Here is a 24,722-nt window from a genome sequence, read left to right on the forward strand (position 1 = left end):
TTCATGCACCTGCACTTGTCACCTCACCTGGGAGACTGTACTCCCCCCACCCCCCACCCCCGTTTTTCTTAGGGGTTCTTTTCATTTCCCTACTCATTTCAGGCCTAGAATTCTAGGGTTTGTTTGTTTGTTTTGTTTTGTCTCATTATCTAAAAAAAACATCTTTCCAATTTTCATGGAATGATTTTGAAGCCTGGTACCCAACACTCTAATTCCAACATCTGAATTTTTCCTTTAGGAGAAAATATTTTCCTCTGTGCATGAGCTTCAGATTCCTTAGCTCTGTCCATTCCCACCATTACCATATTCTTTCACTGTCAGATCATGGCAGAGCCATTCTTCTACACGCTTAGATCCTGTGTCTCTTGCTCTTATGTTGACTTACCCCATTCACTCCTCTTTCTGAGTCTTTAACTTCTTTCTCTCCCCTGTAGTTCACCAGAGTATTTCCACGTCCTACTGCCTCACATCACAAAATCCTTTTTGTGAATACCTAAGCATTCATTCCTGCTCATAGTTAAGTCCCTTGTGAGGAGGCGGCTTTACCTGCCTACTCTTCCTTATTTCAACATACTGCGTTAGTTGCTGATGCCACAGTTCTGAAAGGGTAGATCTTGGGAGATTATTGATTTCCTCCTATCAGCAAAGCAAATCCACTGAATCCAGTTCAGTTCTTATACTGAACTCTTGTAATCCGATTAAGGAATCAGGCAGTAACTCTTCCTCCTCTTCGGTTATCTTGCCTAATTATCTAAGAAAACAAAACAAAAACTTCTCTAGTTTCTGGGACACTACTTTCACTTGTCATTTTTTCTGCCTGTTGTGGGCTCTTAGAAGATGTGGTGTGTGCGTGTGTGTGTGTGTGTGTGTGTGCGTGTGTGTGTGTGTGTGTGTGTGTGTGTGTGCGCGCGCGCGCGCGTGTGCGCGCGCCTGTGTGTTTCTTATTGCATGTGAAAGTAGGGTTCTCCGTACTTAGTATAGACTCCCTTCCTTTACAGTTCCTTAAGCAGTCTCATTTGCTACCACAGTTTCTCACACTCTAGTCAGCAAGAGGTTCTGAAGTTTGTGTAGCCAGCTCTTGAAATGGAGATCTCCTGGCTCCACTGAACCAGTGCTTTCTACTCCTCTAGACCAGAGGGAGAAAGCAGCCCTAGGCGTATGCATTCAGTTCCTAGAGACCGTCCCTTTTCATTAGAGCTATCGGGGAATCTCTAACCTCACCTTCCTGTTGTGCTGTCTGCTCGCCGTCTCGAAGCCAGCCAGCTGAGCCCTGGTCACGCTCTGTCGTGTACAGGGGTGGAAGTGTGTGTGCAGGATAGCTCTGCTCACCCACTCTTCTCTGGATCACGGTTGTGGGCGCTCTTTCAAGTCCAGGAAAGCATCTATATATTTACTTGCTGTTAGAATCGGAAAAGCCAAATTGAGGAACATTAATTAACTTCTCCAACCATCCTATAGGAAAAAAATTTGAAAACACTGAAATGTTTGGTCAGTATCCACTTCAGGTCAACGGGTTCAAAGACCTGCATGAGTGCCTGGAAGCTGCGATGATTGAAGGAGAGATTGAATCCTTACATTCAGATAACTCAGGAAAATCAGGCCAAGAGGTGAGTCCTGCATTTTCACGGTCTTCCTCCTTCCCATTCTCTTTTGATTGGCAAATTTAAGGTTCTAATTACACAGCTGCTAGTGATGGAAAAAATACTCAAAAATGTTTGCATTTAATTACAATACTTTAGGCATATGTGTGAAACTTGTACAGAATATATAATATGTAACCTATGTTAGATTCTAAATTTTTATCTATCTCATTTTCTTCTTGTCACATTTAGTGTTTTAATGCTGTTCTGTTAGGGTAGTGGTCATTAGCAGCATGAAGTCGTGGTCAGTATTTACACAGGCACATGTTGCACATGAATACATGTTGCTGTAATTTGTCTGGTTCTGTACAGCAAACCCCATTCCCACAGAAGAGGCATTCCTGTTCTTATGAGATTGCATTTGATTGCATAAGGTAAAATGGAATACCCTGCCTTTTTCGTGAGAGAACTAACTGGAAAACACCCAAAGACATGTTTATCTACATTGCTGTTTTAATTTCTAAATCTAGGAGTTTTTCTCTCTGTAGCACCATCCATGTGTCCGTCCATCTGTGTCCATCTGTTGGAGAAAGTGTACGCTACTGTGTACACATGATCAGTCACTGTGAAGCAGTGTCGACAAAAACTCCATGTGTGATGATATAGAGATCTTCATATGTATTGTTTCCTGTTCCATTCTTAGTGAGTGGGAAAATAACTACAAATCAAATACCGTAATTCATAGAAAAGGTCTCTGTCTTTAACAAAAAAATCTGTAATTACCAAACAGCTGCTTTTAGAAGTACAAAATGATGCTGTTACAGGTGGATCATGAGTTCAAGGCTAGCCTGTGGTCTATATAGGATTTCAAAACAGCCTGGCCTATGAGACCCTTTCTAACCCCAAATGAAGAATATATGATAATGTGCATTGATATGAATAAGAACTGGGATCTTGTTTGTCTGGAAATAAAATATTGTGCTGCATAAAATTCTATTTATGTTACTATGCTTAGAACCACTAATAGTTCAGGGCTATATATGTAAGTAATGATTCCTTAAAGTGAATTTAGGAAATGTCTGGTTTTTATCTTGTGCTCATGAGCTGTAGCCTGAGATAATGAAGTCTTTTTTTTTTTTTTTTTTTTTTTTTACTTTGTAGTAGGACAAAAACCGCATTGCTGATGGGAAAAATGCATCCCAATACAGACATGTTCTCTCCCAATACCTAATATTCTCTAAGCGTTCCCTCATGAGTTACAGATGTATATAGAAGACTCCTTTTCACAGTTTGAGTCACTTCACTTTTCCCAGCCACTGTGGGTTCTCATCAATGAAAATGTGTAGTAAGCTAGTTGGGAAGATAATGTTTAAGGTATTGAGGTAAATCTGGAAGTATAAAAGTATACTTGCCTGTGTGAATATCACAAAATGATGTGTGGAATATTATCCTGTGGAATCAGGTATTTGTTTATAAAGATCAGGGACAATGTTTTAATTTTTTTCTAACTTAAGATATCAGAAGGAACTAAATGGACAGATGTCTCAAACGTTAAAGAGCATGTGCCACTTAACTCCATCTCCAGGGACTTTTCTCTTTTAACCCTAGTATAATATATGTACTATACTAGGCCTTTGGTGATTCTTCTAAAGCATGCTCTGATCTGAGCAAAACCTTACTCATATTCAGTTCAGGTAACTATAGCACAGCCAGTTATCATTAGTGTTTGGGGAGGAAAGCAACAAATAAATATGTACTTCTAATAGCTTTACTTGGAGAAAAGTAGCAACTCCAGGATTCAAGTCCATTTCATTTTGCTAAGCCTGAAATGTGAATTCCCGTGTTTGGGTTCAGGTCTAAGTTTATGCACTCTTACTGAGGAGGGTGCCATTCTCCAGACACTGGGAGCTCTGGAATACTGTTGTAAAGTAGGTGCTGGCATTTCCTTTAACAGAAACTTGTTGCAGGGCTTATAAAAACAAATACTTAAAAATATTTGTTCTATTATATTACATCTGTGAATTGGTTTGTGAATGTAAACATTCATCGTTTTAAACAAATGGTAGGCTTTTGTAAATCTTGAAGTTTACATGAGAAGAAGTTTTTGTGAAGTTTTGTTGAATCTCATGCGTGTATGTGTGGGTGGGTAGGGACACTGGCTCAGAACAGTAAGAAATTCAACACATTAAATGCTAGTTTGTATTTGAACATTATAAATATAGTTCTTTATAAGCATAAATTTTGTTCATTGATGACAAATGTTTTTCATAAATTAACATAATGTGTAGTTGTAAAATTCAAGGTAAAAATAGGAAGAAAAAAGAAAAATCTGAAAAAATAGATAATGTTTTCCCAATTTTAGGATGAGAATAGTGAACATTTGTGCTAGACAAGTATTTTTTTTTCCCCTGTGAGTCAAGCCATGGGATTTGACAAGCTGGTTGGGTTCAGTAAGTATCACCCAGTAGCAGAAGAAAGAAGGCAGAGCTCTTCTTGACTCTTAAGGGCAACCGGCATCCTTTTCCCTGTGGAAGAAGAGCTGTGTGTAGATAAGTCTACCCTCTCTCCTCTACCTGTCAGACCCTCTGCTGAGATTTTCAAAGGCTGTGCAAAGTTTTCCAAACAGAGTTCAGCTGTCAGGAAACCATTGTATTTCCCTCCTCAGTGGTGTCAGATGGTGACACCAGCTCCATCACTGCATCCTTATCTGTAAAAGTGCCTTGGGGAAAACAGGCAGAGGGATTCTGAGTGTTTGTTGTTGTTTTCTTCCAGCATTGGTTTACTGAGCTGCCACCTGTATTAACATTTGAACTGTCAAGATTTGAATTTAACCAGGCATTGGGAAGACCAGAAAAAATTCACAACAAATTAGAATTCCCCCAAGTTTTATATCTGGACAGGTATGGTTTATATAGATCATTATAGTTTTGCAACTGCTCAGTGAGTGACAGATGGGTAACTAACTGTATAGTGAAAATGTTATTTCCTTCAGTCTTAGCTTTACTGATACATGATATCGTACTGCTTGTCAAGGGAATATGTTCATTTTATTTTATATGAATGCATATTGGGATATTAAAATATTTCTTGTTTTACATATGTCTTATAAGATTTCAGTTCATGTTTTGTAGTGACTTAACACCAAGTCTGTTTATAAGATACTTCAGAATACTAATGATTGCTCATTATTTCCTTCACAGGTATATGCACAGAAACAGAGAAATAACAAGAATTAAACGTGAAGAGATCAAAAGACTTAAAGATTACCTCACAGTATTGCAACAAAGATTAGAGAGGTATTTTAACTTTTATGAAATTATGATAGAAAAGCATATGTTTTGTGACTACCTGGATTTTTAATTTTAAATATACATTGGGGAACTTATAGATAATCATTCTGGATTTAAATTTTGATGAATAATTTTAGAAACTAGAAAGTAGCTTTAATAGGCTTTAGATGATTATTTCAGAAACTGAAATTAAATATGTTACCCCGATACTGTACATGGAACTAAAGGTCCATAGCACAGAGCATGAGATTTACTTTGTGTTGAAGGGAAAGACAAAGAAGTCTACACTAGTCTCCCTGGCCTCCCAAGATTCATACAGCAGTGCCACTCAGGAATAAGATGGTCAGTGATGGGAGGTTACAGGAGCCAGTGCTATCAAGTGCCATAAGGGAGGCTGTATGTGCAGATGGTTTTACATCCACAGTACTGAATTGTTTCTTAGGAAACACCATAAAGTGTAGAATGTGGGTGTCATGCAGCCAGATAAGCTATAGGGCAGAAATGCAGTTTGAGCAATTTCAGTTGCTTTCCTCCGACTTTATCCTCTCATTTGGTTTTAGTCTTCACATTTATAACATAAAATGTTGAGTGCAAATGTATCATATTTCCAGTGGCTTTTATTCTAAAGAGATTACAGTACAGGTATGAAAAGTGCTCACAAGGTAAACGATGGTAAAAGTCACCAATTGAGGGCAAGGCCAGAGTAGAGAAGGGAACATTTGTAGATGGTCCATCGCTTTGTCTTCCTGCTGCTCCACAGTTTGCAAGGGCATCTTCTCACTGATCTACACTTCAGAGCGGCACTTTAGGTGTGTCCCTACTCATCGCTTTCCATCTTGATCAGCCCTGCTGTCCTTGCCTTCAGGACCATTTAGTGCATTTCCTTCGTGTATGTTCGGTCCTTTCTATCTCCTCCCTTAGAAAGCAAGAGAGTTTCATTTTGGACTTATTTAGTGTGTTGTTTCATTTTATAAGACTTACTTAGAAAAACCAAATGTGCTGACAATATATGGTATGTTTTATTAACAGATATTTAAGCTATGGTTCCGGTCCCAAAAGGTTCCCCCTGGTAGATGTTCTGCAGTATGCGTTGGAATTTGCCTCCAGTAAACCTGTCTGCACCTCTCCTGTTGACGACATTGATGCTAGTTCCTCAACTAGTGGCTCCATCCCATCACAGTCTTTACCAAGGTAACGTTTCGCCATGCAGCATGAACTGGGTATCCTGTATCCTGTAATGCTTTCGAGCAGGGTTTTATAAAGTTTCTGTGTTGTGGTTAACTTCAACAAACTTTCTAAAAAGTAGATTCACTTAGATTATTTTTATTATCTTAGTACATCTATGATTGTTGATTGGAGTAAATTTTTGCCAGTTCAGAATTATACTTTGCAATGTTTTGGTCTGTAGTTTTTGAACCTTTTATGATAAGTCAAGCAATTCTTTTAGGGGAGAATTTGTTTCTGTTCATGTAAGTTGCTATTGGCAAGAGATCTTTACTTAGGGCATGTGTTAGATTTTCCATTTAAAAACAGTAAGACAGTCTTACTTTAGAGTCAGAATTTCATCTTTATGAGATTTCCTTAGGCACGAAGTGTCTCATCAGGAGATTATATCTGTTTTTGAGATTTTTCCTCTTGAAATTACGAGAGACTGATGCCATCTTTGTTCTTGGCCTAGCCGTTGCCATTGCTTTGGTCTGGAAGTTTATAGTAGTATTTTCTTTGAAAACACAGCACAGCAGAGCAGCAGGGAACCCCTGCTGCAGATCTGCCCAGCACATCACCTGCATCAGGTGCCTCCCTGTCATTGAGGACAGTGATCCACAAACCGTTCACTCAGTCTCGGATACCTCCAGATTTGCCCATGCATCCGGCACCACGGCACATAACCGAGGAGGAACTGTCTGTGCTGGAGAACTGTTTACATCGCTGGAGGACAGAAATAGAAAATGACACACGAGGTAAGATGCTTCTAGTGTGCTACCCTCATTTGAGATGACGTCGGACACTGGTAGGGAAAATCACTTCTGGATTTCATATTTAAACACTAGTTTTTATTTGCAATCTTTTCGGAAAAGATTTGATGTGAGAAACTGATCTGGCTCTCTGCTTTTATGCTACGAGTGTCAGATTCACAGGGACCCAAAGGATTTCCCCAGATTACTTAGCTGATTAATGATATAACAGATGGTCTGATTTGAAGTCTAGTGTGCTAAATTTGTATCAAACTGGCGTTCACAGCTACTCCATTGGTGAAATGTCACAAAGCCTCCGAGTTTGTGCTTCCCAGTTTGGTACTTTCTGATGTTCGCATAATGAAAAGGGGATAACTTTTTCTTTAGGTGTAAAAAGTCTTAAAGTGAATTTTCATTTTGTCTGTTTTTTTTTTTTTTTTTTTTTTTTTTTTTTATTTAAAGGGTACTTGGGATTAAACCTGGCAGTTTATCCATGTTAGAGATGCTGAGCCCCATCTCCAGCCTTAGAATTTTAATTTTTAAATCTGGTCTAACAGATTTGCAGAAATGATCCATGAACCCAGTGCTAGTATGTGAGATTTTCTGGCAGTGTTCAGCAAAGTAAGAAAAATAAGGATTTTTGTGTGGGGAAGTGTTTGTGCATGAACACATACATACTGTACGGCTGAATTGCCTTTCTTAAAAGATACTTTATTTTGAATTCTTACCTTTATTTTTTTGTTAAAATATACTTTTTAATTTTAACAAAATAATATTTCATGGTAGATTATAGTTTTTTGACTTGTCAAAAGATATCCTACTAACTCTAATTTCTGCTAGAAAGAATATAGAAACTATAATTTTATATTAAAAAGATGAGATTACATTAAATGGTTCTAATTGTCTTATTGTAAATAGTGAAATTGACTCCTGAGGATAAGTGTGACTAAAGAACAGTTTGATAGAAAAAAAAATAACTGTATCGCCAGCCTCGTAACTGGAGAGTATGTTTTATTCAATAGATTCTAGTACATAACTCTATTAGGGTTTGCTAATATTAGTTAAGCAGTGTTTATTGAATGCTGTAATACGTGTTGGATAGTTCCTTGTGGACATGGCAGATGGTGGTCGCTAATAAACTTTTTACAGTAAAGTACTGCATCGAAGGGAAAAAAAATGAAAAATTTTGAATTATTATTCAGCAACAGCAGACACCTGGAGGTGAATGATCACTGGCATGGGAAAGGAATTGCATCAGTCCCTTTAGTGCACAGTAGCAAAAATAACTAAATAAAATAAACTTTTGAGCCACCATGTGGTTGCTGGGAATTGAACTCAGGGCCTTTGGAAGAACAGTCCGTGCTCTTAACCTCTGAGCCATCTAGACCATCCTTAATGAGATGGTACCTCTTCTGGCCTCCAGGAGATACATGTAGGCAGAATGTTATATACCTAATAAATAAATAAATCTTTAAAAAAGTAAAATAAAATAAACTTTTGAAAAGACAAACTGGTGGTTCCCTACTGGAAGATGAAGAAAGGATGATAAGATGAAGAAAGGATGATAAGTTCTCTCTTTGTCATTTGAGAAAGATGAGCTTGAGGAACATTCCTGTCATAAGACCTTGTGCATGCTCTACTGTGGACCAGGAAAGACCAGTTTACTCCAGATACTTGTTTCCTGTCTATAAGTCTTATTGATACTACATACTAGCTGAGGGTTTTAAGCTCTTGTGTACTGTCCCAATGTATAGGAATAGATGCTTAATGTCTACACATTAACTGAAAACAGTGTTGTCATACTACATATATGTATTTATATAGTAAATCCTATACTATATACATATACACATAATCTTCAATAAATATAGTATGTTTTTTAAGATAATATTTTTCCATTAAGGTGTATAAATCTTAAAATTATGACTATCTTAAAATAGTTCTATGTAAGAGGATACTCTGAGGACATCCCCAAACACTGGGTGTATTTTACTCTGGAGTAGTCGGGTAGGTCATAAATACCATTTCAATGTCTCGATTGGCTTTACCTTTATTGTGAGTGCATTGAATGTTCACATTTTTAAAAATGCTATATTTATCTCATTTTACTATTTTGCAAACATTTTGGACAATTTAATATATACCAAAAATGAAATGCTGGAAATATTATATATATTATTCATTCCCTGAAACAACTGTACATTTGTTTTACCTATATTTTGTATTAAGCAAATTTATAAATTCTTACTTCTTACCAGGCAATGTACTCTATGTGAGATGTTAATCTATTTGCTCATAGCGCATGCTGTAGATATTATTTTCCCAGTTTGTCATTTGACCTTAATGCTAGTTTTGATGTTTTTTTTTTTTCTTTCATTTTCATTGTGTGTGTAGGTATTTTGCTTCCGTGTGTTTTGATGCATCACTTGTGTGCAGTGCCTCTGCAGGCCCGAAGTGGATATCTGATCCCCTAGGATTACAGTTACTGATGGCTGTGAGCTGCCATGTGGGCGCTGCAAATTGAGTCTAAGTCTTCTGAAAGAGCAGCCAGTGCACTTAACCACTGATCCATCTCTGTACTCCCTTTCTTGTTGTTTTGGAATGTTTATTAAAGTTTTAGGCATTTGTAGGGAGCTCATTTTACATTTTTCCTTTATGGTTTGTTGATTATTCTTTTTTTTTTTTTTTTCCGGAGCTGAGGACTGAACCCAGGGCCTTGCGCTTGCTAGGCAAGCGCTCTACCACTGAGCTAAATCCCCAACCCCTGGTTCGTTGATTATTCTATCAGCCTAAATAGATCTCAGAGTTTCAGCTTACTCATGTTTTCTGGTAGCTTTTTCTGGCTCCTTATTGGTTCTCTTCAACCAATCAATAGCATAATTATGTGATAGTTTAATGTATCGATACAGTTACCTCTATTATCCAGATTTTAAAATTATGGGAGAATGCAGCTGGAACACCACGCAGTCTTTAAACAGGTTTTTTTTTTTTTTTTTTTATGGGATTCTTTTCTACTGCAAGTAGAAATAGTAGGTAAAGGAAGTGCTGTAATTAGACTCTATTTCTTTGGTTATTTTAGTGTTCAGTCACTTCTTTGTACACAAACACAATATGTCTGTACGTATGAGGTGGTGAGAGTCGACATTCCTTGAAAGCTTTTTGGATGTTTGGGAATGGTTTGATCTTCTTGGCTCTGTGTTTTTCCTAGACAAGTCTTATTTTTTGTATTTTTAACTTTATCTCTGTGTCGAATCACATAGTCTCCAATGGTAACATCTTAAAGAATAGTTTAAGAAACTTTTCTTTTTCTCTAGTGTGATTATAAGAAAACCTTGGTCCCTCTCTTATTACTCTCTGTAGAAAGCCATGCGACATTTATCGTTCATTAAGTCACATTTTTTTTTTTTTTATCTGTAGATTTGCAGGAAAGTATATCCAGAATCCATCGAACGATTGAACTTATGTACTCTGACAAATCTATGATCCAAGTAAGTGAATGCTGCACAGCTGTCATCATCACGATTATTGACTGGCACTCTAACTCATCTTAATATCATTTTTAATGGCTTGGTTTTAGTCATGTGTATGTTTGTGTGTACTAGTGCATTCGGTGGCCAAAGTTGTCGGATAACTTCAGAGCTGGAGTCACAGGCTGTTGTGAACTGTGGCGCTCGTGGACTGAGAATAAAACTTGGGTTGTCTGGAAGAACAAGTGCTTTTGAGTGCTCAGCTGCCCTTATCCCCTCACACTATCTATCTTACACCAATTCCCCTGGCATGTTCGGTCACACAACTTGGAGATACTTTATTATAATAAGCAATATATTTGGCGTTACAGTATATACTAGTGGGAGAAAATTTCTGCTAAAATTTTTAACAGATTTCCTTCATTTCGTACCTATCTTACTTTAAAAAAAAAAAAAAAAAAGAGACTGACTTTTTGGAGCCCATTCCCTAGGGAGGGATACCTTGCTCAGCCATGATGCAGGGCAGGGGCTTGGTCCTGCCTCAACTTGATGTGCCAGACTTCATTGATTCCCCATGGGATGCCTTATCCTTTCTGAGGAGTGTATTGGGAAGGTGGGGGGAACAGAGAGGGGGAGGGAGAGGGAACTGTGGTATATAAAATGAAAATAAAAACCTTTAAGTAACCCTTTTTTAAAGGTCAATTAAAATTATAGTAAAATTTCCAAACAGTCTTCCAAACATCTCAATTAAGAAAAACTATGTTCAGTGGGAGAAAATAAATGACTATTTAAACATAATTCTGGGAGGACTCTGAGGCTCAGTTAAACTTTAAGGTCTGGCAGGGAGAGATAGCACACTCCTTAAAAGCCACCACCCAGGATGTTGAGGCTTGTAGATATCCGTGGGTTCCAGGCCAAGGAGGGCTATACAGTAAACTATTTCCAAACAGCAAGAAAAGAAATAAACGCTAAGTCTGGCTATGCATTGATTAGGAAGTCTTTTTCTTAAGCTCTCAGAGCTGTGAAGCCAGAGAGAGCCTGTACATGTTAAATGTTCACTGAGACTCCTTTGTTCAGTAGAAATAAGTAATCAGAACCCACTAACACACACAAGTGTATTTTCAGTTACTTACACATGTTTTGTATATATTTTATTTAACTTCCCTAGATGTCCCCTAATAATGCATAATTTTGCACATTTTGTTTGTTCTGTTGTTTTCCTCAAAAATTTTAATCCCTGTTGCTTTAATCCTATTTAGAAAATATGCCCTCCCCCCCACCAGTTTAACTAAAATAGGTAGTTTTCAGATTCCTTTGGAATATGTCATAAAGGACTATATACTTGAAGTTCAACTTTGTTTTCCTTTCCATGTTAGGTCCCTTATCGCCTCCATGCTGTCTTAGTCCACGAAGGCCAGGCTAACGCCGGGCACTACTGGGCGTACATCTTTGACCATCGGGAAAACCGATGGATGAAATACAATGATATTGCTGTGACCAAGTCATCGTGGGAAGAACTAGTAAGGGACTCTTTTGGTGGCTATAGAAATGCCAGCGCATACTGTTTAATGTACATAAATGACAAGGCACAATTCTTAATTCAAGGTAAGATGATGCGTCATCACCATTATTATTATTATTTAGAGAGTTCTTTTTAATTTCTGTGTGTGAGTGCATTGTCTGCAAGGATGAGGCTGCACTTTGTGAGAGCTCAGTGCTTGTGTGACCACCAGAAGATAAGAGTGGATACCCTCGAACCGGTGTCACAGAGGGTTATTGTGAGCCACCACGTGGTATTGGGGACTGTACCCAGATCCTCATGCATAGCCAGTGCTCGTAACTGCTAAGCCATGCCTGCAGCCCCAGCGTGAAGGGCTTTGAATGAGGACTTTTCTGTAACCGTTTGGCCGTGTGATGAATTCACTCAGTGGGTAGAGACTGTGGTCAGTATTGTTCACTGACAGGCGTGAGAAGCTGGGAGTAATGCAACCCAAACTAGACTCCAGTAACGGGACCCGTGCAGTCGTATTGTACTCACAGCCAAAGAGTAAATCCGAACGCTCCCCTCCATGGTGAGTGAGCGCTCGCTAGTGACTCCATCCACACATTGGTTAACATTTGACACCCCAGCCCAGCATAGAAGCCTTTTGTTTCCTGGCCTTTGACATTTCCTCCAGTTTCACATACCGCTATTGTTCATTTTGAACTTTATGTACTTTGCTGATATTTGAACTTCACATCATCTCCTCTTGCAAAGTTTCTTGTAACCTTCCAAAAATATTTGTTCATGTGTTCTCAAACAGATTTCTTCCATTGGACAGCTGTGTGCTTGGCTAGCCTTGTACACTGTAATATGTTTGGCTCAGAGTCAAAGTCCCCGAGAGTCTTTTTGCATAAAGAAAACACCCAGTGAAGGCTCTGACGAGATTTGGCCAACTTTTCTTCCATATCCTCTGACCAGGCTGTCTGCTTACATTTTATGTGTAGTGTAAGTTGACTAAGTTCTAGTTACATACTGTTTCAGAACATCTTGATGCATTGACACTTAACAAGTTAGTGTTTTGTGATATGTATGGTTAATTCCTTAGCAAGAGAAACAACTTCAGTTCTACATAGAATCTAACAAAACCATGGATTGCTTCTTAACTTCTGTGCAAAAGCCACTTACTACACAAACAGAGATTGGATGCTGTCTTATAACAGCAAAAATGATAGTGCATCAGTGTTAAGATCAGGAAACATTTTAATCCTGTAACCCTCTCATCACTACTCTTCAGGGTCTAGAAACTTGTAAGAAGCCCTTAGATCACTTTCTAAGTTATCATGCTGTTGTTTGTCTGAGCACTTTTAGACTTTTAAAGAAACTATAGATAATATTGTTTGCTATAATAACTACATGTTATAACTAATTATAGTATGTATTCCATTTGAAATGCATTCTATTTTGAGTTTTGCATTTTCCCTTTAATTCTAAATTTTATAGTAGTTTTTGAAATATGATTTGCAGAGGAGTTTAATAAAGAAACTGGGCAGGCCCTTGTTGGAATAGAAACATTACCACCGGATTTGAGAGATTTCGTTGAGGAAGACAACCAACGATTTGAGAAGGAACTAGAAGAATGGGATACACAACTTGCCCAAAGAGCATTGCAAGAAAAACTTTTAGCTGCTCAAAAACTGAGGGAGGCAGAGTTTTCTGCAGCTACAGGTTTGTTCATTCTTATTGTTGTATTTTATTACCAAGCAATAACACCTATTATTATTGTGTTTTAACATAAGATATGCTCACTGATATGTTCAGTAGTAGGGCTGTGTGATCAATACCCAATTCAAAAGAAAAAAAAAAAGATAAAACAATGTTAGTCAAAACTAAGTATTTCAAACTGTCTTCCAAGCTATGAATGGTCTGTGAGTCACTAAAACTGGCACATGTATAAGAAGTCAAAGGATGAAGTTTAACCAGAGTCCAGTAGAAAGATCTAGCATCCGCCATGCCCACAGGTCTGGGCTTCCTCGCTCCTGGGCAGACTACAGTGCACACACTTTCCTAATTGCTGAGATTCCTCTGCTTGCTTTGAGCAAGCTGCTGTCCTCTTGTCAGGAAGCAAGAATAGTTGTGATTAGGAAAGATGTAAATTCACTTAATAGATTAAGAAAGCAAATACTAAAATACTCATTTATTGTATAATACTGGGATAGCAACATGGATTCTGTTTTTTTTTTTTTTTCCCCTTTTTAATTGAGATTACAAAACAGGGTTGGGAATTAGCTCAGTAGTAGGGCCATGTGATCAATACCCAATTCTTATAAAAGATACAGTAATTTTACTAAAAACTAAACATTTAAAACTCTTCCAAGCTAAAAATTGTAAATAGACCAATAAAACTGTCAAATGTATAAAAAGTATAGATACTAAAATATGTAATTCTTAAATTTTACCTGATAAAACCGTTAAAATATTCAAAGTAATAGTATAATAAATTTCACACAGTGAGCTTTTAGGAAAATGCAAGGTAAAACTTCTTTTCATCCTTTTTATAAAGATTACCTCTGCAAACCTGTTTTAAGACCATGAGTTTTTTTGCTGTAAATTTTCTGTTTCTCTGCTCTGGGTAAGAAAGTGAGAAGTCAGGAAGTAAACCTAGATATTTCTGCAAATTAGACAACCCAGAGAGACTCCTGGTGGGTTGTCTGTCTTCCCATCTCTGTTTCCACTATGAGTGGATATCTTTTTTTTTTTTTTTTTTGTTTTTAATTTGAAACAAGGTTGTTTTACATGCCAATCCCAGTTCCCTCGCTCTCCCTTCCTCCCCTTTACTCCCAGCAAACCCTAACCCATCTGCTTTCTGCTCCCCAGGGATGTGAGGGCTTCCCTGGGGAGTCTTCCAAGTCTGTCATATCATTTGGGGGAGGGCTTAGGCCCTCCATGTGTCTGGGCTGAGAGAGTATCCCTCTATGTGGTATGGGATCCCAAAGTCCATTCATATACTAGGGATAAATACTGATCCATTACTAGAGGCCCCATAGACTGCCCAGTCCTCCTAACTAACACCATATTCAGGGGACCTAAGTTTGTCCTATGCTGGTTTTCCAGCTATCAGACTGGAGTCCATGAACTCCCCCTTGTTCAGATCAGCTGATTCTGTGGGTTTCTCCAGCCTGGTCTTGACCCCTTTGCTCATCACTCATCCCTCTCCACAACTGTATTCCAGGAGTTTGGCTCAGTGTTTAGCTGTAGGTGTCTGCTTCTGCTTCCATCAGCTACTAGATGAAGGCTCTAGGATGCCTTATAAGGTAGTTGTCAGTCTCATTATTGTAGAAGGGCCTTTAAGGTAGCCTCTCCACTATGGCTTAAGAGTGTTAGTTGGGTTCATCCCTGTAGTCTCTGGCCATTTCCCTAGTACCAGATTGCTCCTTAAATCTATAATGGCTCCCTCTATTATGGTATCTTTTTTTTTTTTTTTTTTTTTCTCTTCTATTCTTTCCCTGTCTTAATCTTCCTGTTCCCTCCTGCCCACCTCTCCCCTCCTCTTCTCCCCTTCTCTTTCTAACTCTCTCTCCCCTCCCTCCATGTTCCCAATTTGCTCAGGAGATCTTGTCCCTTTCTCCTTTTGTGGGGGACCATGTATGTCTCTCTTAGGGTCCTCCTTGTTTCCTAGCTTCTCTGGCGGTGTTGATTGTAGGCTGGTGATCCTTTGATCTATGTCTAAAATCCATATATGAGTGAGTACATACCCTGTTAGTCTTTTTGTGACTAGGTTACCTCACTCAGGATGGTTTCTTCTAGTTCCATCCATGTCCCTGTGAATTTCATCAGGATTCCATTGTGTTTTTCTGCTGAGTAGTACTCTATTGTGTAAATGTACCACATTTTCTTCATCCATTCTTCAGTTGAGAGGCATTTAGGTTGCTTCCATGTTCTGGCTATTACAAATAATGCTGCTATGAACATAGTTGAAGAGATGTTCTTGTTGTTTGAATGTGCATCTTTTGGGTTTATGCCTCAGAGTGGAATTACTGGGTCTTGAGGTAGACTGATTCCCATTTTCCTGAGGAACCACCATACTGATTTTCAAAGTGGCTGTACGAGTTTGCACTCCCACCAGCACTGGAGGAGTGCGCCCTATGAGTGGATCTCTTTACCTACTCACTCTCCTTGCCAGGATTTACATGTTTTTTTCTTACCTTTAACGGAATAATTTTGGGGATTTGTTCGCTTAATTCATCTTTCACAGAGATATTTCAATGCATCATCATGTGTGTGGATTTTAGCTTTATCGTTTTGAATATTAAGCAGAATTAGTTTTTCAGAGGGAATTGTATACTAACTCATTACCACATTGTGACTGATACAGGCATGCACAATTCTGCACAGACTTATAACTTCTTTTGAAATAAATTGAACAATACTGACATTAAAAAGCAAAGAATTAAGAGTCCCCAAGAATAAGATAGTATAACGACAAAAGGGCCATCATTTTGTTGTGTAAATATTGCAGGGTCTGTCTGAATCCACCATTAGAGGCAAGTGAACTTTGCCACTGTGCAGGACGGGGCTTTCTCCCCCCCCCCCCACCCCCCATGCAGCATGTGGCTTCCTTGTAAGATAGGCAAGCTCTGAATTTCCAATGCTGTTGCTTCAGTAGCTACCAAGAGAGTTTTGGCTCCAATCAGTTTCTTTCAGTTTTTTCCCCCCAATTCTATTCCTTTTATAACTTATTTCATCTTTGGTCTCTTCTGTATTCATGATTCTAATCTGTCCTTATATTTGGGAGGTAGAATAAGAGCAGGTAGAAAGCAAATGTCCCTAGTACTGTGCTGTTCCAGAGACTATGTGGTATTTTTTTTTTTTTTTTTTTTTTTTTTTTGAGACATATCCATCATTAGTTTCCTGAATACTATATAGTATACGTATGTTCTTTGGCTGTTTTCTGAATTTATTTTTCCCTTGGAAATTTCAATAATGGTTTTTATCCTTATTTTTAAAAATTACTATTTGAAACGACAGACATGATTATAATGTATTTAAATGTTATCTAATCCATTTCCCAACTATTCCCTCTTTTTTTCTTAACCCACTGTGTCCAGTTAATGCTGTGCATGGTTTGTGGGCATTGAGCTCCATCCACTTGAGAACGGACAGCATACCACGGACTGCCAGCTCTTGCAATAATACCTCATAGAGGAATGCATTTTAAAGTGTGCCAGGAGGTGATGTCTTTTTGTTATGGATTAACCTGAAGTTGAACTCAGGTTTTGAAGTTTTATTATTAACATTACACAGTTGAACTTACAGACCCAGAAATGCAAACATTCGAGAGTTCCACAATTGTGTGCCCACAGCCTGCCTAACATTGCTCTTTCAATACTGTGTTTAGGGAATTATTGAGTACACTCTTAGAATGGAGAAGATGCATATCTCTTTGTAGTAATTCTCTTTACCTCTGTCAGTATGCATGTGGTGGCTCTGGTTCCTAGGAAGTCAAGGTAATAAATGTCTCTTTTTTTCCCTTGAGCGTCCATTATTTTCTTTGATTACTTTTCTTGGACGAGTTAGCTAGTCCCCACTTTCACCTTAGCCCTGTTCCCCATAGCTCTCACATGTAGGGAACATCCCTATAAATGGTGACATTACTAATAGCATTTATGACTGTCTACTTTTTAAGATCCTTTGAATATCCCAAAGTCTTTATGAACCCTTTCACGATCATTCCAATCTATTTTCACTACCAGGTTTTTTATAACCCTTCTTTGGTTGAACTTAATTTTAACCTGCTTATTAATGTGGTTTATATCAAGATTTTTTATGAGTCTTTTATTGGTCCTTAAAAATGTTTTCCAAATGCTGTTTCTTCTGCCTGGAATCTTTATTTCCAAAATAGTCCTGCCTACAAGTTTCAAGACACAAATCAGCTGGCATATCTTCTAAAATGTCTTTATTAATAGCAGTGTCCCATGTGTGTATATTGGGTCCACAGTTCATTTATAAAAGGTTATGAATATCATTACATTTAATATATTATAATAGACTGTAGATTTACCTTGACTTCTTGAAATTAAAATATGTTAAATATATAAATATATATGTCAGGTTTTTAGTGGTCCTGGATGATATTCAGTCAATATCATCTAATATTATCCATAGCATTTTTTTTAGAATCAGATTTCTATATAGAAGAAAACCTTGAAGCCATGAATTATAATAGATTTGACTGTTCATCAGGTAAAACCCTTCTTACTCTTAGGTGCTTAATATCCATAAAGTCTTGGACTGCTGGTTACATCAGTGTCTGATCAGATTATTTTCTTTCCCTTACTGTGCTAAGCTTAATGATTCTATTAGTCATTATTCTTACTGTATTGTGAAAAGAAACTGACAAACATAGGGAACACTTAGCAAATTTCTGCTTAGTCCTAAGTATAAACTTAAGATGCCTGCAGGAAAAAATCCAGAAGGAGATGCTCTGTCTAGTTGGAAGTAGCCTAGGATTGTCTCTACCCTGTCCTCAGCAGGGACATTGAACATATCAGCCCCAATCAGGAAATTGTTAGGTACGAAAGGAATTAACGTCTTTTAACATCTCTCCTGTGCTTCTAGTTTCCCTTATGGGAAAAATCACCTCTCTCATCTCAGTAATCCATGTCAAAAGCTTGGAACCAACTTTGTGTTTAAGTTCTGACTCTTACATTTGCATCTCATCACTTCTGTCTGCCTTTTTTGCTGTTTTATCCAAAGTGCACCCATCCCATTTAGTATCTAACTTGTAGTATCTTCACTAACCTCAATACCACTGTCTTCTGTAATTGATTATTCAAAATGCAATTAGAACAATTTTCTGTGTGTGTTGGAGCTAGAACTGAAAGATTTCTTCATTCTAGGTAACCTTTTTATAGCCCACAATTCTTGCTGTGATAAACTTGCCTTGTTGCTTTTGTATTAAAGCTTTTCTTCCTCTTGTTCACCTCAAAATATTTATAGGACTCAAGACTGTTAGCACTTTGCCCACCAGCATCCTGCCTTGATACCTTCACTATTGTGCAGTATAATATCTAAACCACCCTCACTAATTGGATGTTTGTGTTTCCTTTGGTGGAAAAACTCACTAACCTTTAGGTTTTGCAAGTTATCTTATTTTGAATCCCACAAAGTGTAAATTGATTATAACACCCTCATTTAATTCCAGACCTTATTGCCATGATCTTGTTATATTTAGTTGTTTTTCTACTGCTGTGACAGAACACCATGGCCAAAGGCAACCTTTAAGAGAAAACATTTAATTTGGGGCTCAGGGTTGCAGAGCCTTGGAGTCCATGACTGTCATGGCAGGGAGCTTGGTGGCAGGCTGATGTAGAGCTATGCTCTACAACTGGCACTTGAGCAAGTAAGCAGTACTTCCAGAAAGTTGGAAAACATACACAAGTAAGCAGTACTTCTAGAAAATGGGAGAACATACGGGCCGAGGGAAGAATGTTCAGAGCTGTTGGGCAGAAGGAAAGTTTCTCTCCCCGGGTACACAGAAGTGGTAGTGTGTGGGCTTTTTCGAGCAGAGGACACAAGGTGACACTGGAAGAAAAGGCCAAAACCCAGCGATGGAAAGCTTTGCGGGTCATTGGATAGCCAGGGTACTGTTGGCTCCATGATCTGGAGTTCAAAAGTTAGGTGGAGCTGAGAGTAAGTTTGAACCCTTTTCCTGAATGGTATTTGAGCTCATAAACCCATGTTGGCACCAGTGTGGCAGTTGTCATTGTTTTCTCTTCTGAGAGTATTGAGTTTACAAGGGGCCAGATCAAAAAGGAGATGTAGGGTTCACTCAGGGTCAGGATTTGTCAGACAGATGGGGAAAAACAAACTTGTACTCCTCGTAGAAACACATACCGAAAAACCTGGATGGTTTTTCAAAAAGAGACTTCGGTTCTTTTCGTGTGGAAAAATGTCCTTGCATAAGATACAGTGGGTGTGCATTCTTTAGTAATTGAATACTCTTAGCTTTGTTCCTTTCCTTTTTGGTTCCTTTTTGTTGCTAAGTTCTTGCAATGTATTGAAGCTCACATTTGACAACACATGACTTGACTTGGTTATTGTCTAACTTCTCAGTTAGAAATAAGCTGGTTGTATTCATCTAGTATCTTGTGGTCTATGTCAGATACACAATTGATTCTTTTCTCCTGAAGCACAAACAGGAGGATCAGACTATCTAGAGCAGCCTTCAAGAAGCGACTTCTCCAAGCACTGGAAAGAAGATACCATCCGAGTGATCGCCAAAGCATCCCATGAACATGAAGATAAAGGGCCGGAAACAGTTTTGCAGTCGGTAAGAACCTTCCTTGTGGCTCTTGGAACAAAGCATTCCCACAGTGCAATGGAAAAGTACCTCATCTGGGAGGCAGGGGATGCTGCGGCTCTGCCATGGCATGCTCGGGGAGCATGGGCTGGCAGTTCTTCAGCTTATGGTTTTAAATAAAATTCTCAAGTTTCTAATTTCCTGTCAGCGGTCATAGACTGAATTGTCCATTTGACTTGGAATTTAAAGAGAAGTAAAAGATTCAATACCAGTTTTCATGTTCTTCTCTTTCCCAGTCTGTGATCTGCCAATCCTGGAGTAATTAGGAACTTAAGAGAGTTGTCATTGTTGCGTGGAAGTGAGGGTATTATTAGAAAATCAATAGGATATGCAGTTTGTGAGTATCCCGAGTAGAAATTGTTACTATCATCTTACGGTAATGGAGTTAACAATTTGTTTTATGGGAGCAAAATGAGCACAGAAATATGGATAATGTTGTCAGTGAGTGTGAGTTTGGAAAGCATATGTCAGTTTTGTACTGCAAAACCACCATGTCCCTCTGTCACCCCACCCCAGTTTTAATAGTGAATATAACCAGCCCACCTCACCATGCAGGCTTTACGGGAACTTTAGGACATGACGATTGTCTTCATAGGGAACTAAAGCAAATAGGTACTTTAGAACTTTACATGACTGTCAGTCATTCTCCGCAATAGCCTGTTAGCTAAAGACTGCCAGTAACCAAATTGCCAGTAAGACATTCTATTAGTTGTGTCGCCATGGAATAAATGATAACAAGAAATTCTCTTCCAGCTTGAAAATATGGTATAGCCATCTTAATATGAAAAGTAATTTGAATATATTTTGTTTTATGATTATAAGTTCTGTAAATCCCTTATATTTGTAAGTGAGTTTACAAATATTTGGTAACTCTAAAACTTTTCTTGAAAAATATTTTGCTTCATGAGTCTGGAAGTTGTGCTCTTGGGGGTCATGGGAACAGGATAACCTGGGGAATGAGGTCAGACAATAGGTATGCGGAGAATACCTTTATTGTTATAAAATTTTTACTTGGGTTCTTTATAAATTGGCGCTTTAAATTATTAAGGCCTAAGGTATATCATGCTTTTATCCTGTCTCAGAAAACAAAAAAAAAAAAAAAAAAAAAAAAAAAACATAAGTTAGTGAACGTAGAACTGTTTCATTTTAGTTCAGCTAATCATAAATATTTTGACACTTATCATATACATTTGCATGACTTGTCTTGGTGTGGGTATCATCTTATAAATTAGCAATGTACTGTCTCTTATCTACCTGAAAGAGGAAGAGAGAAAAGAGTATGATGGGAAAGCTATTTGTTTTCCACATTGGTTGTCTTGTGAAGTAACACCTCCATTGACTCCGTTGTCTGTGAAATCTGAACTTGTTGAAGAAGGTGTAAACTATGGCAATCCGAGTAGCTTTTGGCTCTTGGTCTCAGAATCATTGCTTAGGAGTTTGGCAACCATTTCTTGTTATATTTTCACATTTCTACGTAGTATATATTAGAAACTAAAGTGAGGAAGTTCAGACTTTAGATAGATGTTTCTGTGATTTTTATGTATGGATTTTCCTCCCTTTTTACTAGACCTAGAATCTTTTAAACTTTTTACTTGAGTTTCAGTTTTGTTTTTGTTTGTTTGTTTATTTTTACAGATGTGAAGTGATTGTAGAGGTATCCTGGGATTTTGTCTGTTTTTGTTTCATTTTGATAGTAGGCGTCGGGTGCTAGCCCCTTCATCTTGGCTCTAGTGTTTCACAAATCACAGTACCTTAAGTTCCAGTTGTAGAGTGGGCCTGACTCCTGTAAAACATAGAATCGCAGAAGCCACCAACGGTCTCCAAATGTGCAGGCAGCTTGCTTTTTCTGAAGAATTGCTTTGATTTCCAATTGAACACTTTGGGATATGTAAGTGTGTGGCAGGCAGATGGCATGAGGATTACATCGTGCCTGGTTTCAGTCATTGGCCAATGGTCAGTCACTGTTAACTTGGCCTTTTCTTCTTTTCCGATCATTTTTAACTAGAGTTTTCAGATTTTTAGTATGGTTGTGCCGTGAAATTTTATGTTTTGCCTCTTCGTTTATTCACCTAAACATACAAGGTAAATATTTTCTCATGCTATATACTCAGTAAAATCGTGCTGAATATTTTTCCACTCAATAATTGAAATTTTGTATACTTACCAGTTCCATTGTGTATTTGTTTCTACTTTTACATTATTATGAACAGGCCATTTTAATAAAAGGTTTCTCCACATTTTGCTTTTTATTTTTAGACTAGACTCCTTGGATTTAATTATTATGTTAAAGAGGGTGTCATATAAATGCCCAAAAATGATACCTGCTCTCAAAAGAAAACAAAACAAGACAAACTCATTTACTCCACAGTCACTTCAGTTTCACTGAAAGAAAGAAAACTGAAACTTAAAGAAACAGTTAATTGTGGTTTATATTTCTAGTCAGAAGTAAAATCTGCGGCTCTGACACTATCAGTCCCTTCTATGAGAACATTTTTACAAAATCATACAGGCAGTGAGTTTTGGGCCATTTTAATTAATTCTATCATGGTAACCGAGGACCTTCCTAATTTTGTAGCTTTTGTTTACTTTTCGTTAATTTGTTCACTATGAGATTTGAAATAATCGAAAATGAAAAAAACATTTATTTTTCTTTAGTGCACCTACTTATATGAATTGTATAGCTAAAACCTCTATCCTTCCAGCATTTATCAGTGTTATGCGTTTGAAACTTAACAGTAGCAAAGAAGGGTTTGTTTTTTATTAACTCAAATTTCCTCCCTCGGATAGTTGTTTTATAGGGATCCTGTAGGTATTTTCTTGAGGTTTATATTGTCTTTTTTTTTTTTTTTAAGGTTGATTTCATTTTTAGTGTCTGTGTGTGAGTCTGTGCATGTGGGTTTGTGTACGTGAGAGTGCAAGTGCCCACAGAATCCAAAAGCAGACATTGGATCCCTGTGAATTGTAGAGAGAGGTGAATGTGAGATGCTAGACCTGGGTGCTGGGAACTGAACTCAGTGTCTCTGCAGGAGCAGTGTGTGCTCTTCTCTGCTGAGCCATCTCTTCAGCCCCCCCCCCCCTTCTGTCTTTTACTATGATCCAGTTTTAGATTGATTTGCTCGTAAGAAATCCATCACTAAAGTCCCAACATGGATTGTTAACTTTCTGGCTAACATTTCAGATTTTTTGAATGGAGACCTTGCATAACACCCGAAGTATTAACAAGTCTCAATTACAACAAATACGTATCCATAAATATGTGTGATAGTAAGATTGGTTTTACTCAAAGTAATTTAATAAAATAATGGGCAATAGCTGCCATTTGTAACAGCTGTTAAATCCTAAATACTTAAATATTAGTTCATGATCAGAGCAACAGTGTAGTGGGTGTTTCCTTTCAAGATGATGAAAATTCAGATAAGTAGAGCATCCTAAATGTGTTATAAAAATAACAGTTTTAAAAGAAACATTTCTTTAAAAAAAAAAAAAAGAGATACTGTTCTTAGTCATTATTTGTGCTTTCATTGTTAAAGTCTATTTGAATAGCGGCGGAAGCTATCTAAAACATCAAAATCACTTATATTTCAAATAGAAATAAAACATGGTATTGTTTTTCATTGTTATTCATATTTCGTATATGAGCTAGTGTTTATTCTTGCTAAAGAAAGTTCTAGTGCATATGGCAGTGAATGAAGCCAGCTGCCCAAGTACTTTGAGTCTTTTTACATCTGCTGACCGGGAAATAGAATGTGTAAGTTATAACCTGTGCTCAACAGGACCACGTGAAATCTTTACCCTTGCAAACTGCTGGGTTTGTAGTAGGTCATAATCTTATTTCCATAGAAGCAGCAAGATGGTCATTTGGAAGTAACAGGGTTGCTTGCCTGCTTTAAATACTACTGTTAAATGCAACTCGGGTCTTTCTTATTTTTAAGTACTTTAAAATACTTTGTGAAAAGCTACTTTAAGCATTTGGAGTGCAAAGAGCAAGGCTACAGATTTATATTGTAATTTAATTGCCTTTAACGTTTTTCTTTAAGTGGTTTCATTTTATACCTAGTTAACACAGATATTTTAAGAGAGATTGAGTCTTTGCATGTAAAGCAAATGCTTCCGTTGACTTTTCTAATCTGCATACCAATGATTTTCTTCTGCAGAAACCTGAAAATACCACAAGCCAACCACCTTCCAATCAGCAAGTTGTAGAGGTGGAGATCCCTCATGTAGGGAAGTTCATGATTGAGTCAAAGGAGGGAGGGTATGACGACGAGGTACCTCTTTTTGCAGTGTTGGGTACCATTGCTCTCACTCTGTGCTGCTATGTACAAACACTTTAGTCATTACCTCAGGCGTGTCTGCACCCACATGCTTACCGTCTGTCTCTCGCTGCATAACATACAGTCTTGCCTCCTATGGTGTGAACCACTTACTAACAGAACTTGGGCTTAGAGAATAGATGGAGAGGATGATTTTATGTTTCTGAAACTGCGTTATACAGAAATAAGTTGTGTTTACTCTCAGGCTGACGGATTTCAGTAGGAGCCACTTCATTGTACAATAAACATTTCACATTTAAAAACAATTGCTAGTT

General features: G+C 37.8%; 1 protein-coding gene across 4 annotated transcripts in view; it reads left to right on the forward strand.

The window, feature by feature from the left end:
- The window catches only part of Usp25 (ubiquitin specific peptidase 25), a 97,340-nt gene that overhangs the window by 56,277 nt on the left and 16,341 nt on the right, over positions 1-24,722 (forward strand). For 2 of the 4 annotated variants that reach the window (XM_051191770.1, XM_051191771.1), the window contains 10 exons: positions 1,459-1,607; positions 4,353-4,480; positions 4,781-4,876; positions 5,900-6,061; positions 6,605-6,831; positions 10,243-10,313; positions 11,669-11,897; positions 13,300-13,500; positions 19,965-20,104; positions 24,289-24,402. In XM_051191770.1, coding sequence (XP_051047727.1) covers positions 1,459-1,607; positions 4,353-4,480; positions 4,781-4,876; positions 5,900-6,061; positions 6,605-6,831; positions 10,243-10,313; positions 11,669-11,897; positions 13,300-13,500; positions 19,965-20,104; positions 24,289-24,402 — 1,517 coding nt within the window. The remainder of the gene's footprint in view (positions 1-1,458; positions 1,608-4,352; positions 4,481-4,780; positions 4,877-5,899; positions 6,062-6,604; positions 6,832-10,242; positions 10,314-11,668; positions 11,898-13,299; positions 13,501-19,964; positions 20,105-24,288; positions 24,403-24,722) is intronic. The other 2 variants (XM_051191772.1, XM_051191773.1) reach the window with 1 other exon arrangement.

This window comes from Phodopus roborovskii, unplaced genomic scaffold (assembly GCF_943737965.1).
Source record: "Phodopus roborovskii unplaced genomic scaffold, PHOROB, whole genome shotgun sequence".
NCBI lineage: Eukaryota > Metazoa > Chordata > Mammalia > Rodentia > Cricetidae > Phodopus > Phodopus roborovskii.